This window comes from Podarcis muralis, chromosome 7 (assembly GCF_964188315.1).
Source record: "Podarcis muralis chromosome 7, rPodMur119.hap1.1, whole genome shotgun sequence".
NCBI classification, from domain to species: domain Eukaryota; kingdom Metazoa; phylum Chordata; class Lepidosauria; order Squamata; family Lacertidae; genus Podarcis; species Podarcis muralis.
In genome coordinates, this window is record NC_135661.1 from 4,894,803 (window position 1) to 4,911,439 (window position 16,637).

General features: G+C 47.0%; 1 protein-coding gene across 12 annotated transcripts in view; it reads left to right on the forward strand.

The window, feature by feature from the left end:
* ARHGEF10L (Rho guanine nucleotide exchange factor 10 like) overlaps positions 1-16,637 on the forward strand; it is a 147,868-nt gene that overhangs the window by 66,881 nt on the left and 64,350 nt on the right. For 8 of the 12 annotated variants that reach the window (XM_077931078.1, XM_077931081.1, XM_077931082.1 and 5 more), the window contains 5 exons: positions 2,198-2,212; positions 3,284-3,468; positions 5,755-5,870; positions 8,497-8,624; positions 13,910-14,010. In XM_077931078.1, the coding sequence (XP_077787204.1) occupies positions 2,198-2,212; positions 3,284-3,468; positions 5,755-5,870; positions 8,497-8,624; positions 13,910-14,010 (545 nt within the window). The remainder of the gene's footprint in view (positions 1-2,197; positions 2,213-3,283; positions 3,469-5,754; positions 5,871-8,496; positions 8,625-13,909; positions 14,011-16,637) is intronic. The other 4 variants (XM_077931080.1, XM_077931084.1, XM_077931086.1 and 1 more) reach the window with 1 other exon arrangement.

The following is a 16,637-nucleotide window of genomic DNA, read 5'->3' on the forward strand; positions in this document are numbered from 1 at the left end:
GTGAAACTAATATATGAGATAGACTCATGACATGCAAAGCGAGATATGTCAAGCCTTTGTTTGTTATAATTGTGATGAAAACCCCAAATTAACAATCTCAGAAAATTAGAATATGAAATGAAATCAGCAAAACAAAGATTGCAAATAGAGCGATATTGGACTTCTGAGAAGCAGAAGCATGCATATGTACTCAGTATTTGGTTTGGGCCCCTTATGCATCAATTACGGCCTCAATGCAGCGTGGCATGGATTAGTTTCACCTTTTAAGTTGAATTACTGAAATAAATGAACTTTTCCATGATATTCTAATTTTCCGACTTTCACCTGTATTTCTTCGTCTTCTTTTGCAAAGCCCCAAATCCAGTACTTATATTCTGTTTTGTTTGTATGCTTTTGAAAACAAATCAAGTAGCCTGGCCTGCTTGAGGAGCTAAACTTAAAAAAAGAAATCGGAAGCTCCTCCTGTTCGCCTTCACGCGTCAACTCTCTGCTAGCTTTGGAAAGGATAGAGCCCCCTTCGCCACCTAGAATTGCGTCTTTTGGTTTTTTATTTCTTTTTCCCACCTGCCAGGAACTAGTGGTAGACGCTGCTAGGGTGACACCTGGCTTCGATGCTTCGAGGTGTGAGATATTTTTTTGTTTGTGACGCTAGGATGCCTTTGTGTGAGGCGGAGGTGAGGAAAACGAAAAAATCTGCCTTTGCAGAAGTTCGCTCACCTGTATGCTTGATGTTCCGAAGCCTTAACCGGGAATATCGAGAGGAGAAAAGTGGTTAATGGACTCGCCTGCCACTTATTTTATTGATTGCATTTATAGCTCACATTTTCCTCCAAGGAAGGTGGCTGAAGTGTTTAAAAAGGCCTCTGCATTTTGCTTCCTGGGGGGCTGCCCTGAGTGGTTTCCTTTTGATACCTGTATATATCTCTCGTCAGATGTAAGAGAGTCAAACAATGATATGACATTTTGTAGACATCTAAAGGCAGTCCTATTTTCGGGGAGTTTTTATTGTTTGATGTTTTGTTTTATCCTTTTTATATTCTGTTGGAAGAAGCCTAGAGTGGCTGTGACAACCTAGTCAGATGGGTGGGGTACAAAGAATAGAGGGCTTTTTATTAAGCTCTCCCCCTCCCTCATTCAACCCCCAGTACAACCCTAGAAGGAATCAGACCAGAGGCCCCAATGGGAAGTCCACATGCAGGGGGCAATAACCCATGGCTGTCAACTTAAAGATTTGAAAACAAGGGACCAGCAGCCTCGAAAATAAGGGCTCAGCAGCCAAAATAAGGGATTTTGCTTAGCTTATACATAAATCCGGCACTGATGGAGCCATGCTGCTTTTGCTGCGACTGACTGTGTTTTGCAGGGGGTTGGACTAGATGATCCTACGCCTCCGGCTTCCCCTGGCAGCGCGGCGGAAGTCTCGCAAGAGAGGGGCTGCCTGCCCGCCTGCCGCCACCCGTCTCCTCACGACACGCCCGAGGGGGAAAAGGGAGAGACGGAGACGTGGCAGCTCATGCGTGCGCTCTCTGTCGTGGCGGAGGACCCTGAGCCGCTGCTTCTCTCCTGACCCGGGCGAGCATGAAACCCGGGAAATTTAAGGGACATCATCAATTAGGGACAGCAGTGGGACACGGCGCTGGGATAAGAGAGTTTCCCGCCAAATAAGGGACGGTTGACAGCTATGCAGTAGCCCCCTCTCCTTTGGCACACCTCGCTTGGTTGTGCGGCTGCGAGTTGGTACGAGCTCAGATTTCATTTCATTTCCATTTCGCTTTTAGTTTGTACACTGCCTTTCTAAATTACTGTACACAAGGCGGTTTGCAAGCTGAAGAAACGACAAAGATCGAATGCTTTATAACAATCTGATCCAATGTGAAAAAGGTCATAATAAGAGCAAGCAACATATCAAATAAAGTAACTTTCAAGAATCCATTAGAAAACAACTGTACACAATATCAGCAAATAATAAACGGAAATTCTCTCTTAACAATTGTAATAAATAATTTCTAATCAATAAAAAAACCAGCATGTCCCACGGAGCATAAAATAACACGATACAAATTGAGAAGCAAAGACACGCAACTTATCGTTTTTTATTTAAAAAAATATCCCTGAACTCCTCTGGGTTTCTCTGAGTTTTCCCTGGGGTTTCTGAGATTCCAACAATGACTGCTGCTTTGATCTTTTTCTTCCACAGGCCGATTAACTCCAGGTAAGGCAAGGTTTGGGTGGTTTGCCCCACATTTTATCGGGGGCGCAGGTTTTGGCATGCTGGTGATGGATTGTGGTGGGCTTTTGGTTGCTTCTGCCTGCGTAGTGTTGGGAGCTGGCTCTCGCTTTTAAGCTGCTAATAACGTCTTTCCATGATTTGTGGTGTCGCGTTATATAGTAAGCCCAAAACTCAATTGGCTGGTTACATTTTGTGGATCACCTAAGGCCAAAATTGCATATAGTCAAACTGTATACCTGAAGGAGCATCTCCAACCCCATCGTTCAGTCCGGACACTGAGATCCAGCTCCAAGGGCCTTCTGGCGGTTCCCTCGCTGCGAGAAGTGAGGTTACAGGGAACCAGACAGAGGGCCTTCTCGGTAGTGGCGCCCGCTCTGTGGAACGCCCTCCCATCAGATGTGAAGGAAATAAGCAGCTATCTCATCTTTAAAAGACACCTGAAGGCAACCCTGTTTAGGGAAGTTTTTAATATTTACTGCTGTACTGTTTTTAACATTTGATTGGGAGCCGCCCAGAGTGGTTGGGGAGACTCAGCCAGATGGGCGGGGTATAAATAAATTATTATTATTATTATTATTATTATTATTATTATTATTATTATTATTATTATTATATACCACTGTACTCTCCAGTGTTCAGAAGCATCACTGCCTCTGGTTGTGTTGGCAGAGCGTAGTTGTCATGCCCTCTCCTTCGCGAATTTCTCTTTTTAAGGCGTCCAAGCTGGTGGCTGTTACTGCCTCTCATGGCAGGGCATCAGGAGAGCCTGGTTGGCTGGATTAGACCCTGCAGTCCAACCTCCTGTTCTCCCAGTGGCCAACCAGATGGGAAATTTGCAAGTGGGACCCAAACACAACAGCCCCCTTTCCCTTCCGTGGCTTCCAGAAGCGTGGCGGTTCTCTTGTGCATGTTGCAATGGATTTTTAATCTTGGCTGAGTTTGGGATTGAGTAGCACCCCTCGCCTGCACGGTTGGACTGGATAAACCCTTCTTCCTTGGCAATTATTTTTCTTTAAAACTGGAATCCCCTCTCCCGCCCTCTTCTCCTTGCAGGGGGCAGCTGGAAATCAGCACCCTGGTTCCGCTCGGCCCCAAGTACATCGTGAAATGGAACGCCGCTCTGCCGCAGGTCCAGGTGGTGGAAGTCGGGCAGGAGAGCAGCGCCCACGAGAAGGACAACGTGGTCATCCCCAATCTTGGGCTGAAGAAGCACATGCCAAGCAGCCAGTCCTCACACAGTGAGTAGGCGCTTTTGCTTCCGATCGAACCACTTTGGAGTGCAATCCAAATCTGTCCCTTCAGGGGTGCCCAATTTCCCCCCCAAGAGGGCCAGATTTGATGAAATGAGTTTCCCAGCGAAGGAGAAAATAAATTATACTGTTTCCATCCCCCGTGAACATCAGGAGTATAATCTAAATTTTCAGGAAGGAAGGACAGGCACCTGAGTGTCTGGGACGTTTTTCTCCTTCTAACCTGATAAAATTTCCCATCTATTGGTCTTAAGCAGTTGGCCCCTTAAGCAGTTGTCGTATTAAGTGGTTGGTCCCTTACCTTTCTCACCCTAATCTGGCCACAGTGATTCATGCGACGGTCACCTCCAGGCTTGATTACTGTAACTCGCTCTACGCGGGGCTGCCCTTGAAGCTGACCCAGAAACTCCAGCGGGTGCAGAATGCCGCAGCGAGGCTTCTTACGGGGTCCTTGCAGTGGGATCACATTCATCCAATGCTTTACCAGCTGCACTGGCTCCCGGTGGAGTATAGGGACAGGTTTAAGGTGCTGGTTTTGACCTTTAAAGCCCTATGCGGTCTATGACCCTCGTATCTACGGGACCGCCTCTCCTGGTATGCCCTGCGGAGACAACACATTGGAGGTCCCAAGTCGCAAGGTGGTTACATTGGTCTCAACTAGGGCCAGTGTGCTGGTCCCAGGGGGGATAAGGTACTATTACCGTAGCCCAAGATCAGTCCAGAGTCTCTAGCAGGGTAGACGATCACTGGAAGAGACGCGAGGTCCGAGACAGGGAGCCGGGCGGGGTAACAGGAACGCTGGTAGGGCAGAAGCAGGTCGCCAGGCGAGGAACAGGAACACTGGTAGGGCAGAAGCAGGAAGCCGGGCGAGGAACAGGCACACTGGGAGTGCAGATCTAGGACTGGGTAAAGCAGGTACTCCACAACGACGTTGCTCCCGCAACCTGGGACCGGGCTGACTGGCCTTTATCTTCTCTGAGGCCAGGTGTGGTCCCGGCCCCCAGAAGCCCCGCCTCTCCTGGCCTTAAGGCAAGCACTCCTCCTGGGAGACACCAGTTCCCTTCGCCTCTCTGCCCTAAGCCTCTGCAGATCAGGAGAGGCCGAAGGGTTACTGGGCCCCGGGGGAAGCTCACCTGTAGCCACTGAGTCCTCAACTACCTCTGGAGCCAGAATGGTTTCACCTGGTGCCTGCTCTTGAGTTTCCTCAGAATCTAGGCCTTGCCCCAGTTCAGCCGGCCCTGGAGGCGGGGACTCCCGTGCCGGCTGGGATTCCTCCGGATCGCTCTCAGACTCGGAATCCCAGGCCATCACAGCCAGAGCCTTTTCAGTATTGGCCCCGATCTGGTGGAACGCTCTGTCGCAAGAGACTAGGGCCCTGCAGGACTTGACATCTTTCCGCAGGGCCTGCAAGACAGAGCTGTTCCGCCTGGCCTTTGGTTTGGACTCAGTCTGACCTTTATGTTTTCCTCCCCTTATGGTTTAGATCAATGGGCTACTTTTAAAATTAGGTTGCATTTTAACCTGTATTTTAAATTGGGTTTTTTTCCTATTGTATTTTTCCTATTATGTTTTTATTGTAATTTTACTGGTGTTAACTGCCCTGAGCCTGGCTCTGGCTGAGGAGGGTGGGGTATAAATAATAATAATAATAAAACTGCCACAGGGGCTGAATACAACCAGCTGGGGAGCTGAATTAGGCCCCCAGAGCAGACTTTGGACCTGCCTGCTTTAGGTCCACAGCAATTGGGGAAAAAATAAAAATAAAATAGTGACATCCCAGCTGTCTCCTCAGAAATCAACGTCCTTCATAAGTACCCAGGGCGCACATGGCAATTCTATACCTCCTTGCAACATATAATGTTGCTAGATTCTGCACATGCAAATTAACTTGATTTCCTCATTTATTCATCTACTTTAAACATATACTCTTATAAGACTGCAGGCGATTACAACAATCCTGCCAATGTTCTTATCTGTTTAAATTTTATTTTTGTAAATATTCAATAAACCGTTTCTATTCTTTTGAGGTTTTTCGCAAACCATGTGGCATATAAATGAATGAATGTAAATTCTATAGATTTATATAAAACGAGCTTGTTGCGGCAGGATGTTTTCAGAGAGACAAATGCAAGCAGTGTTTGGGTTCTCCTTTTTATTTTTTAATCGACTGGCTGCTAGTGTTTAGCTGTGGACATGGCTTCCTCTGGGCTGCCGACGTCATTGTGTCGTTTGCCCTTGTCATTGTGGCTTCTCCCTGTCCCTTCTTACCACCAGATAAAGTGTACCTGGGTCCTCCTCGCCTGTTTCAGGAGCTACAAGATCTCCAGAAAGACCTGGCAGTGGTGGAACAGATCACTCTGCTCATCAGCACCCTTCATGGTACATACCAGGTGAGACCTCTGAGGGTTTGTTTTGAAACAAAAGATTTCCACGGGGGTGTCAGGCTGAAGGCCAGGGATCACCAAGCGGATCTAGTCGGTGGGCTCCTTCCTTATCTACCCCACCCATCGGGGGCCACATTTGACAGGTGTCACCTGATGTCACAAATCATGGAATTGTAGAGTTGGAAGGGACCCACCCCCTACAATGCAGGAATATGCAGCTGTCCTGTATGAGGAATCGAACCTGCAACCTTGGCATGATCAGCGCCACATTCTAACCAATTGAGCTATCCGCTGTCAAATAGCTCTCACTGCCAGAAAGTTCTTCCTGATGTTTAGTCAGAATCTCCTTTCTGGTCGTTTGAATCCATGGGTTTGAGTCCTACCCTCCAAAGCAGGAGAAAACATGCTCATTCCGTCTTCCATGTGACAGCCCTTGAGATCTTTGAAGACGGCTCTCATATCTCCCCTGGGTCTCCTCTGTTCCAGGCTAAACATCCCCAATTCCCTCAACCGTTCCTCATCAGGAATAATATTTATTATTAATATTTTATCATCCTCATCAAACCTTTTATTGGCATCACATACAAACATCCATTGTAAATCAATACAGAATTACCACCTCCTCAATGTCACAGAACATTCGTTAAATGAAAAGAGGCAAAACAGTCTAACGTTACATATTATTAATATTATTATCCCTTGTTCTCTTAGTGTGGCAATGGCAATGCCACAACTGAGTTCTGGTAAGCTCCAGCTGAAAAAAACCATTATTATTATTACAGTATTATTATTATTACTACAATATGTTAATAACCCTTCAACCTAAGGTCCCAGGGCAGGTTACGGCAATTAAAACACAGCATTAGGATTGAACGACAACAATGCACAATGTTGATGATGATGATAAAAAATAATTTTATTGTTTATATGCCGCCCATCTGACTGGGTTGCCCCAGCCACGCTGGGCAGCTCCCGGCAGAATATTAAAAACACAAGAAACATCAAACGTTAAAAACTACCCTATACAGTCATACCTCAGGATAAATGTGCTTCAAGTTAAGTATTTTCGGGTTGCGCTCCGCGGCGACCCGGAAGTAACGAGCAAGATGACATCACACGCATGCGTGGAAGCGGCGAAACACGACCCGTGCACGCGCAGGTGCGGGTTGCGTTCGCTTCAGGATGCGAACGGGGCTCTGGAACGGACCCCTTCGCATTCTGAGGTACCACTGTACAGTCAAACCTAGGTTCTTGAACGGCTCGATTTTCGACAGTTTCGGCTCCTGAACGCTGAAGACCCGCAAGTAAATGCTCTGGTTTTCAAACGTTTTTCAGAACCCGAACATCAAGACGTAGCTTCTGCTTGAGTGCTAGAAGCTCTTGCAACCAATCGGAAGCCGCGCCTCGGTTAACAAACGTTTCAGAAGTTGAACGGTCTTCCAGAACGGATTACGTTCGACAGCCGAGGTTTGACTGTACAGGGCTGCCTTCAGATGTCTTCTGAAAGTCAGACAGTTGTTTATTTCCTTGACATCTGAGGGGAGGGAGTTGGGTATGTTTAGCCTGCGAAGGAGGAGAATGAGAGGTGATGTGATAGCCACCTTTAACTATCTGAAGGGCCTTCACATGGAAGATGGACCAAGCGTGTTTTCTGCTGCTCAAGAGGGGAGATTCTGAACCCAGTGCCTTCAAGCTACAAGCAAGGAGATTCTAACTGAACCTTAGCAAAACAATTCCGAGTTTAAGACCTGTTTAACAGTGGAATATGAATGCGCAAAATATGGTCTGAAGCTCAACATCAAAAAAAATAAGATCATGGCCACTGGTCCCATCACCTCCTGGCAAATAGAAGGGGAAGAAATGGAGGCAGTGAGAGATTTTACTTTCTTGGGCTCCATGATCACTGCAGATGGTGACAGCAGTCACTTGGGAGAAAAGCAACGACAAACCTAGACAGCATCTTAAAAAGCAGAGACATCACCTTGCCAACAAAGGTCCGTATAGTAAAGGTATGTAGTGATGTATGGAAGTGAGAGCTGGACCATAAAGAAGGCTGATCGCCGAAGAATTGATGCTTTTGAATTATGGTGCTGGAAGAGACTCTTGAGAGTCCCATGGACTGCAAGAAGATCAAACCTATCCATTCTTAAGGAAATCAGCCCTGAGTGCTCATTGGAAGGACAGATCATGAAGCTGAGGCTCCAAGACTTTGGCCACCTCATGAGAAGAGAAGACTTCCTGGAAAAGACCCTGATGTTGGGAAAGATGGAGGGCACAAGGAGAAGGGGGCGACAGAGGACGAGATAGTTCTCGAAGGTACGAACATGAGTTTGACCAAACTGCGGGAGGCAGTGAGTGGAAGACAGGAGTACCTGGCATGCTCTGGTCCATGGGGTCACGAAGAGTCGGACACGACTAAACAACAACAACAACAGTGGGATAGACTTCCTCAGAAGGCAAGTTTTTAAGCAGAGCTTGGATGGCCACCAGTCAGGGATTAATTCGTCGCAATTCCTGCTTTGCAGGGGGTTGGAATGGATGACCTTTGGGGGTCCCCTTCCACTCTAGCATTCTATGTGGTTGTGTGACTGCCCCTCCTTTTTTCTTTAATTTCCCCCTCTCTGGTTCCTAGAATCTGAACATGACCGTCGCTCAGGACTGGTGCTTAGCCCTGCAGAGGCTGATGCGGGTGAAAGAGGAAGAGATCCATTCTGCAAACAAGTGCCGCCTCCGTCTCCTACTCCCAGGGAAGCCAGACAAGTGGGTTATTCGACCTTCAGCTATTTATTTCCTTTTTTTAATAAAAATGCCCCAGGAGTTTGCCCCAGGTTGTGGCTGATGGTGCACTCTAAGCCTTTGACTCCAACTCCACTAAAGGAAAGGGACCCCTGACCATTAGGTCCAGTCGCGGATGACTCTGGGGTTGCGGCGCTCATCTCGCTTTATTGGCTGAGGGAGCCGGCGTGCAGCTTCCAGGTCATGTGGCCAGCAGGACTAAGCCACTTCTGGTGAACCAGAGCAGCACACGGAAACGCCATTTACCTTCCCGCCAGAGTGGTACCTATTTATGTACTTGCACTTTGATGTGCTTTCTAACTGCTAGGTTGGCAGGAGCAGGGACCAAGCAACAGGTGCTCACCCCGTCATGGGGATTCGAACCGCCGACCTTCTGATCGGCAAGTCCTAGGCTATGTGGTTTAACCCACAGCACCACCCACGTCCCTTCCTACTCCATTAGCCCACTTTAAAACACAAAGTGCCGTGCCAACTTTGGAGTTACACAGGATTCTTCCTCAAACTGGATGCCCTCTAGATTATTGGAGCCCAACAACACCCTTTTCTACATCCAGGCTTAACAGGCAAAGGAAGATGCAGAATCGATTGTCTCCAGCAAATACACACTCTCTATTTATATATATATATATATATATATATATGCAGGTTTTGGTGTCCTCGGGTATCTTCCCGTGTAAAAGTTGGGGTGTCTAGGCGACGTTTCGACGAGGTCTCACTCGTCATCTTCAGGCAGGTGCTTTCGGCTTCTTGTTACTGGAACAGAGCAGGATCTCAGTGTTAGAGTTCCTATAAATACTGTTGAGGAGGTGTGGCCTCCAATGTTTTGGGCAGAGAGGAAGTTCCTAGGCTAGTGTGCCTTTTCTTCTTTTGTTCTTTAATTGCTTGAGGGATATCTTGAGTGATTTCTTGAGTGATATCCTGAGTACCACTTAGGTGGGTCATTAGGTGTGGATTAGTTGCTAAAGCCTTTGTGTCTTGACCTCTTGAACTTTGTGCAGAGTTTTTCTGAGAAGATGGGTGTACTACATTTAGTTGTGCTCTGGCTTGGCTTCGTGTATAGGGGCGAGCTGTGGTTTTGTGGCCTGTGCCAGCCAGATCTGTGTAGGGATTGCAGGGGGGTGCAGCATCCGGAGGTGCCACCATGGTTTGGCTACTGGATGGTGTCTGTAATTTATCTGTGGAGAGGGTCTGGGTTTGGGTCTGGTGTGGTTGATTGGTGATGGCGTTCTGTGTGCCTCTGGATCTGGTGTCAGTTTTTGTGGGGAGGGCTAATTTCCAGATGTCTGGCAAGCGGGATGTGTCGTCACGCTTGTTCATGTTGTGAGGGTGTTTCTCTATCTCGATGGCTTCCATGATTATTCTCTTGTGGTGATGTTCCATGTTAGAGAGCAATTTGGAATCTGCAAAATTAATTTCGTGTCCTGTTTCTTTCATGTGTTGGAAGAGAGAGGAAGTTTTTTCTTCTTTTTTGACGGCATTCTTGTGTTCTGCGATACGTGCATTTATTCGTCTGTTTGTTTGTCCAATGTACGTGGCTGGGCAGACTTTGCAGGGTATTTCATAGACCCCTTGGTTTTCCAACTGGATTTTATCCTTGGGGTTTCTGAGGATATTGGCTATTTTTTGGTTGGCGCAAAAGGCTGTTTTGATATTGTGTTTATGGAGGATTTTGCTAATTTTATCTGTAGTGCCCTTGATATAAGGAAGGAGGGCCATGCCATTGTTTTCTTCTGTGTCTTGGTTTTTGGGGGGTGTTTCTTTTTGGATTAGCTTCGTAACCCTGTTTTGCTGGTATCCATTGGCAATTAACACATTTGAGAGATTCTGTAACTCAGTTGTCAAGTGGTCTTTGTCAGCCAGGCGTTTGGTTCTGGAGATGAGAGTCTTGGCTACGGAGTTTATTTGTGCAGGGTGGTGGTGTGATTGTGCATGTAAGTAGCGGTTGGTGTGTGTTTTTTTCCGGTAGATAGTGTGTCCTAGGGAGCCATCAGGTTTTTTGTAGATTAGGACGTCAAGAAAGGGAAGTTGGTTGTTGGCTTCTATTTCCATAGTGAATTGTATTTTGGGGTGTAGGCTGTTGAGATGTGTGAGGAAGCTGTCCAGTTTTTCCTTCCCGTGTGGCCAAATTACAAAGGTGTCGTCAACATATCTGAGCCAAAGTTTGGGTTTGTGTTCTGACTTGTCTAAAGCATTGGTTTCAAAGTGTTCCATGTACAGGTTTGCGATGACCGGTGAGAGGGGTGATCCCATAGGTGCTCCTTCTATCTGTTTGTATCTTTGTCCATTGTGGATGAAGTACGTGTTGGTTAGGCAGTGGTTGGTCAGGTCCAAGATGTATTCGGGGGGATTGTATTTGTTTTGAATGGCTGTCAAGGCTTCATTAATGGGCACTTGTGTGAAGAGAGATACAACATCGAAGCTCACAAGTAGGTCATTGGGATGTAGGTTTTGCTTCTTTATTGTTTCTATGAACTGGAAGGAGTTTGGAACGTGTGAAGAGATGGAACTTGTGAGCTTCGATGTTGTATCTCTCTTCACACAAGTGCCCATTAATGAAGCCTTGACAGCCATTCAAAACAAATACAATCCCCCCGAATACATCTTGGACCTGACCAACCACTGCCTAACCAACACGTACTTCATCCACAATGGACAAAGATACAAACAGATAGAAGGAGCACCTATGGGATCACCCCTCTCACCGGTCATCGCAAACCTGTACATGGAACACTTTGAAACCAATGCTTTAGACAAGTCAGAACACAAACCCAAACTTTGGCTCAGATATGTTGACGACACCTTTGTAATTTGGCCACACGGGAAGGAAAAACTGGACAGCTTCCTCACACATCTCAACAGCCTACACCCCAAAATACAATTCACTATGGAAATAGAAGCCAACAACCAACTTCCCTTTCTTGACGTCCTAATCTACAAAAAACCTGATGGCTCCCTAGGACACACTATCTACCGGAAAAAAACACACACCAACCGCTACTTACATGCACAATCACACCACCACCCTGCACAAATAAACTCCGTAGCCAAGACTCTCATCTCCAGAACCAAACGCCTGGCTGACAAAGACCACTTGACAACTGAGTTACAGAATCTCTCAAATGTGTTAATTGCCAATGGATACCAGCAAAACAGGGTTACGAAGCTAATCCAAAAAGAAACACCCCCCAAAAACCAAGACACAGAAGAAAACAATGGCATGGCCCTCCTTCCTTATATCAAGGGCACTACAGATAAAATTAGCAAAATCCTCCATAAACACAATATCAAAACAGCCTTTTGCGCCAACCAAAAAATAGCCAATATCCTCAGAAACCCCAAGGATAAAATCCAGTTGGAAAACCAAGGGGTCTATGAAATACCCTGCAAAGTCTGCCCAGCCACGTACATTGGACAAACAAACAGACGAATAAATGCACGTATCGCAGAACACAAGAATGCCGTCAAAAAAGAAGAAAAAACTTCCTCTCTCTTCCAACACATGAAAGAAACAGGACACGAAATTAATTTTGCAGATTCCAAATTGCTCTCTAACATGGAACATCACCACAAGAGAATAATCATGGAAGCCATCGAGATAGAGAAACACCCTCACAACATGAACAAGCGTGACGACACATCCCGCTTGCCAGACATCTGGAAATTAGCCCTCCCCACAAAAACTGACACCAGATCCAGAGGCACACAGAACGCCATCACCAATCAACCACACCAGACCCAAACCCAGACCCTCTCCACAGATAAATTACAGACACCATCCAGTAGCCAAACCATGGTGGCACCTCCGGATGCTGCACCCCCCTGCAATCCCTACACAGATCTGGCTGGCACAGGCCACAAAACCACAGCTCGCCCCTATACACGAAGCCAAGCCAGAGCACAACTAAATGTAGTACACCCATCTTCTCAGAAAAACTCTGCACAAAGTTCAAGAGGTCAAGACACAAAGGCTTTAGCAACTAATCCACACCTAATGACCCACCTAAGTGGTACTCAGGATATCACTCAAGAAATCACTCAAGATATCCCTCAAGCAATTAAGGAACAAAAGAAGAAAAGGCACACTAGCCTAGGAACTTCCTCTCTGCCCAAAACATTGGAGGCCACACCTCCTCAACAGTATTTATAGGAACTCTAACACTGAGATCCTGCTCTGTTCCAGTAACAAGAAGCCGAAAGCACCTGCCTGAAGATGACGAGTGAGACCTCGTCGAAACGTCGCCTAGACACCCCAACTTTTACACGGGAAGATACCCGAGGACACCAAAACCTGCATTCCTGTACCCGTGAAAATCTACGAAAGCAAATATATATATATATATATATATATATATATATGCAGGTTTTGGTGTCCTCGGGTGTCTTCCCGTGTAAAAGTTGGGGTGTCTAGGCGACGTTTCGACGAGGTCTCACTCGTCATCTTCAGGCTGGTGTTTTTGGCTTCTTGTTACTGGAACAGAGCAGGATCTCAGTGTTTGAGTTCCTATAAATACTGTTGAGGAGGTGTGGTGTATAGCCAAAATACACAAAAGAAGAAAAGGCACACTAGCCTGGGAACTTCCTCTCTGCCCAGAACATTGGAGGCTATACACCACACCTCCTCAACAGTATTTATAGGAACTCAAACACTGAGATCCTGCTCTGTTCCAGTAACAAGAAGCCAAAAACACCAGCCTGAAGATGACGAGTGAGACCTCGTCGAAACGTCGCCTAGACACCCCAACTTTTACACGGGAAGACACCCGAGGACACCAAAACCTGCATTCCTGTACCCGTGAAAATCTACGAAAGCATATATATATATATATATATATATATATATATATATATATATATATGTATGTCTTTATTAATTTAAAATAAATACATTTAGGAAAAGCAGACATACATACAAGTAAACAAACATACAATCAAACAAACAAATAACAGAAAAATCAAACAAACTACCACACTATAAGAAGATTAATATAATTATCATCATACTCCTGGTATTGAACTCAATTATAAAATTTATAGAAAAGAAATTTAAAACTGACTTCCAATTAATCTCACTGTACTTTGTCTATTGGCAGAATTAGACTGATCCCTGTATTGTATAAATATAATTTGTAGGGAGTTAAAAGGAATGATATAAGAAATATGTAACTGAGTGGTATAAAGTAATGGATAGACAAAATACACGCTCTCTAATCTTTTTTTTCTTTCCCTTTCTGGACTCTTTCCCACCTCAGGTCTGGGCGCCCTGTCAATGTCATGGTAGTCTTCATCACCCCCAACCCTCTCAGCAAAATCTCCTGGGTCAACCGCTTGCATTTGGCCAAAATTGCTCTGCGTGAGTAACTTCCTTTTTAAAAAATATTTGCCGGATCAGCTGGTATTTTGACAACGTGCTATGCAGGCTTCCAGGTTACACAGGACTCTACTTTAGGATGTTTTTAAGGAGGGAAGAAAGAAAATGAGTGAGAAAACAAATGTTTTGAGCAAACCTTTGCTTAGCAAGGGAATGTGAGAGATTTGACATCTTCTTGTTGGTTGGTTGATTTTTTCCCATGGATTGTGGGCTGCCTTTTAGGGTCAGATAAAAGGTTTTTTTTTATTATAGCAAGGCCAGCATCCACAAACGCCCCTAGGAAGCTCACAAGGAGATTGTGAAAGCCCCGTTCATAGCTGTCAACCGTCCCTTATTTGGTGGGAAAGTCCCTTATCCCAGCGCCGTGTCCCGCTGCTGTCCCTTATTGATGATGTGCCGTAAATTTCCCGGGTTTCAAAGGAAGCAGCTCCTCTCCCTCCCTCCCTGAGTCCGACTCGGCCTCTCCAACCCTTGTCTTCGCCAGCAGTGGCAGCAACAACTATACCCCGCAGCCGCGCGCTGCTCTGTCTCCCCCCCAAGCCCAGACCCCCCAGGCAACAGTCTCCCCCTGGCCCGAGCCCCCTTGTCTTCCTCCTCTTCCTCTTCGTTGTCTCCGCCTCCTTTCTCCAGCGGCAACAGAGGCGGCGGCCGCAGCAAAAGCGCCGCCCCTGCCCCCCCCGCCCCAAACACATCACCCCGCCAGTTTCCAGGATCCTAGAGTCCCTTGTGCGGGGGGGGGGGGTTGCAATCTCAGCCCCCCGCTCCCGCTTCTCCTCCCTCCCATCTAATGCAGCCGCGCAAGCTGTCCTCGGCTCGACGGGGGAGCTGGAGAGACCACCCCCTTCATCTCTCCCTCCCTAGGAAGTGTGGTGGGGAGAGATGAGCGAGCGGGGAAGAAGCGAGAGGCGGAGGGCATGGCGAAAGGAAGGCTTGCGGGGAATGAGGGGAGCTGGCCAGCCCCCACTTCATGCTGGTCACATCATGGGAACCACTGCTTGAGGCTTCGTTTGGGTGCTGGTTGTCTAAAATCCCTTATTTTGGCTGCTGGTCCCTTATTTTCAAATCTGTAAGTCAACAGCTATGGCCCTGTTGCTTCTGTCATTTGGTGACTCACCATCCAAAGGTAGATTGCCTCTGAGCATCATGTCTTAATAGCCATTTATGGATGTGGAGGTGGCCGCTGGTACCCACTGGAGACTAGTGAGGATGAAGGCAGAAAGACCAAAAAGTGGGTGGAGATGGTGATTGGCTGAGCCAGAGCCAATGAGAAGCAGCGCTGACCCCCCCCTCCATGGGGCTGTTTGGTTGTTGGCTTGTTGATTGCATTCCTAATCCCCTTTCCTTCAAGGAGATCAGAGCAGTGTACATAACTCTCCCTCCTGTCATTTAGTCCCCTGCAACAACCCTGTTTGGAAGGTTAGGCTGCGAGGCCATCCAGCGAGCTTTGTGGCTTAGTGGGGAGACTTTCCCAGGCCCTAGTCCAGAACTCTAACCACTACACCACGCTGTTGTTATCAGAAGGCAGGCAGATGGAGGCTGGCTGAGAGCAAAGCCGGTCTGATGGGGTGATGCCCCGCTTGCCCGAAATGGACCAGCCACTTCTGAGCTCCAGAGAAACGGAAAGAAGTATTCGGGGGCAGCCTGATTCCCTGCGGAAGTGAGTTCCGTAAGTGTGGGGCTACCACTAAAAAGGCCTCATTTGATCTGTAGTTCACCATGGGCCTCTGCTAGATAGACTTCTCACCCCCCCAAAAAATGACTTGTGCCTACAACCACTGTCTTACAGTGGGGATAGGCAATCTTGTTCCACGCTTTGTAAGAAGAAAAGCTTTGATTTCTGCGTTAAAGTGGGTTGGGCTAGATGACCCTTGGGGCCTCTTGCAACTCTGCAGTTCTATGGTTATTTAGTCTGTCTACCCTTTTTTTGCCTGTCCCCCCCCCCCCCGAAAAAAGAAACAGCACCTGGCTGTTTCCATATATTCATAAATTTCAGGTGTGTGTCAATCTTTGGGGAGTTTGTTATGAGGTTCCCCTTCCCGCATCTAATTAGCTGCCTTTCACATTGTGATTTTGATTTTTCTGTAATTAAAGATCCCAGCCGCCACTCCCAGAGTTTCCCAGCAAAGGAGAAAATAAATTATACTGTTTTTGTCCCCCGTGAACGTCAGGAGTATAATCTAAATTTTCAGGAAGGAAAGACAGACACTTGAGTGTCTGGAACCTGATAAAATTTCCCATCTATTGGTCTTAAGCAGTTGGCCCCTTAAGCAGTTGCCGTATTAAGCGGTTGGTCCCTTACCTTTCTCGCCCTGATGTGGCCACAGTGATCCATGTGACAGTCACCTCCAGGCTTGATTACTGTGATTCGCTCTACGCAGGGCTGCCCTTGAAGCTGACCCAGAAACTCCAGCGGGTGCAGAATGCTGCGGCAAGTCTCCTTGCCACGGGATCACATTCATCCAGTGCTTTACCAGCTGCACTGGCTCCCGGTGGTGTACAGGATCAGGTTTAAGGGGCTGGTTTTGACCTTTAAAGCCCTATGTGGCCTAGGACCTGCATACCTTTGGGACCACCTCTCCTGGTATGCCCTGTGGAGATCCACAAATGAC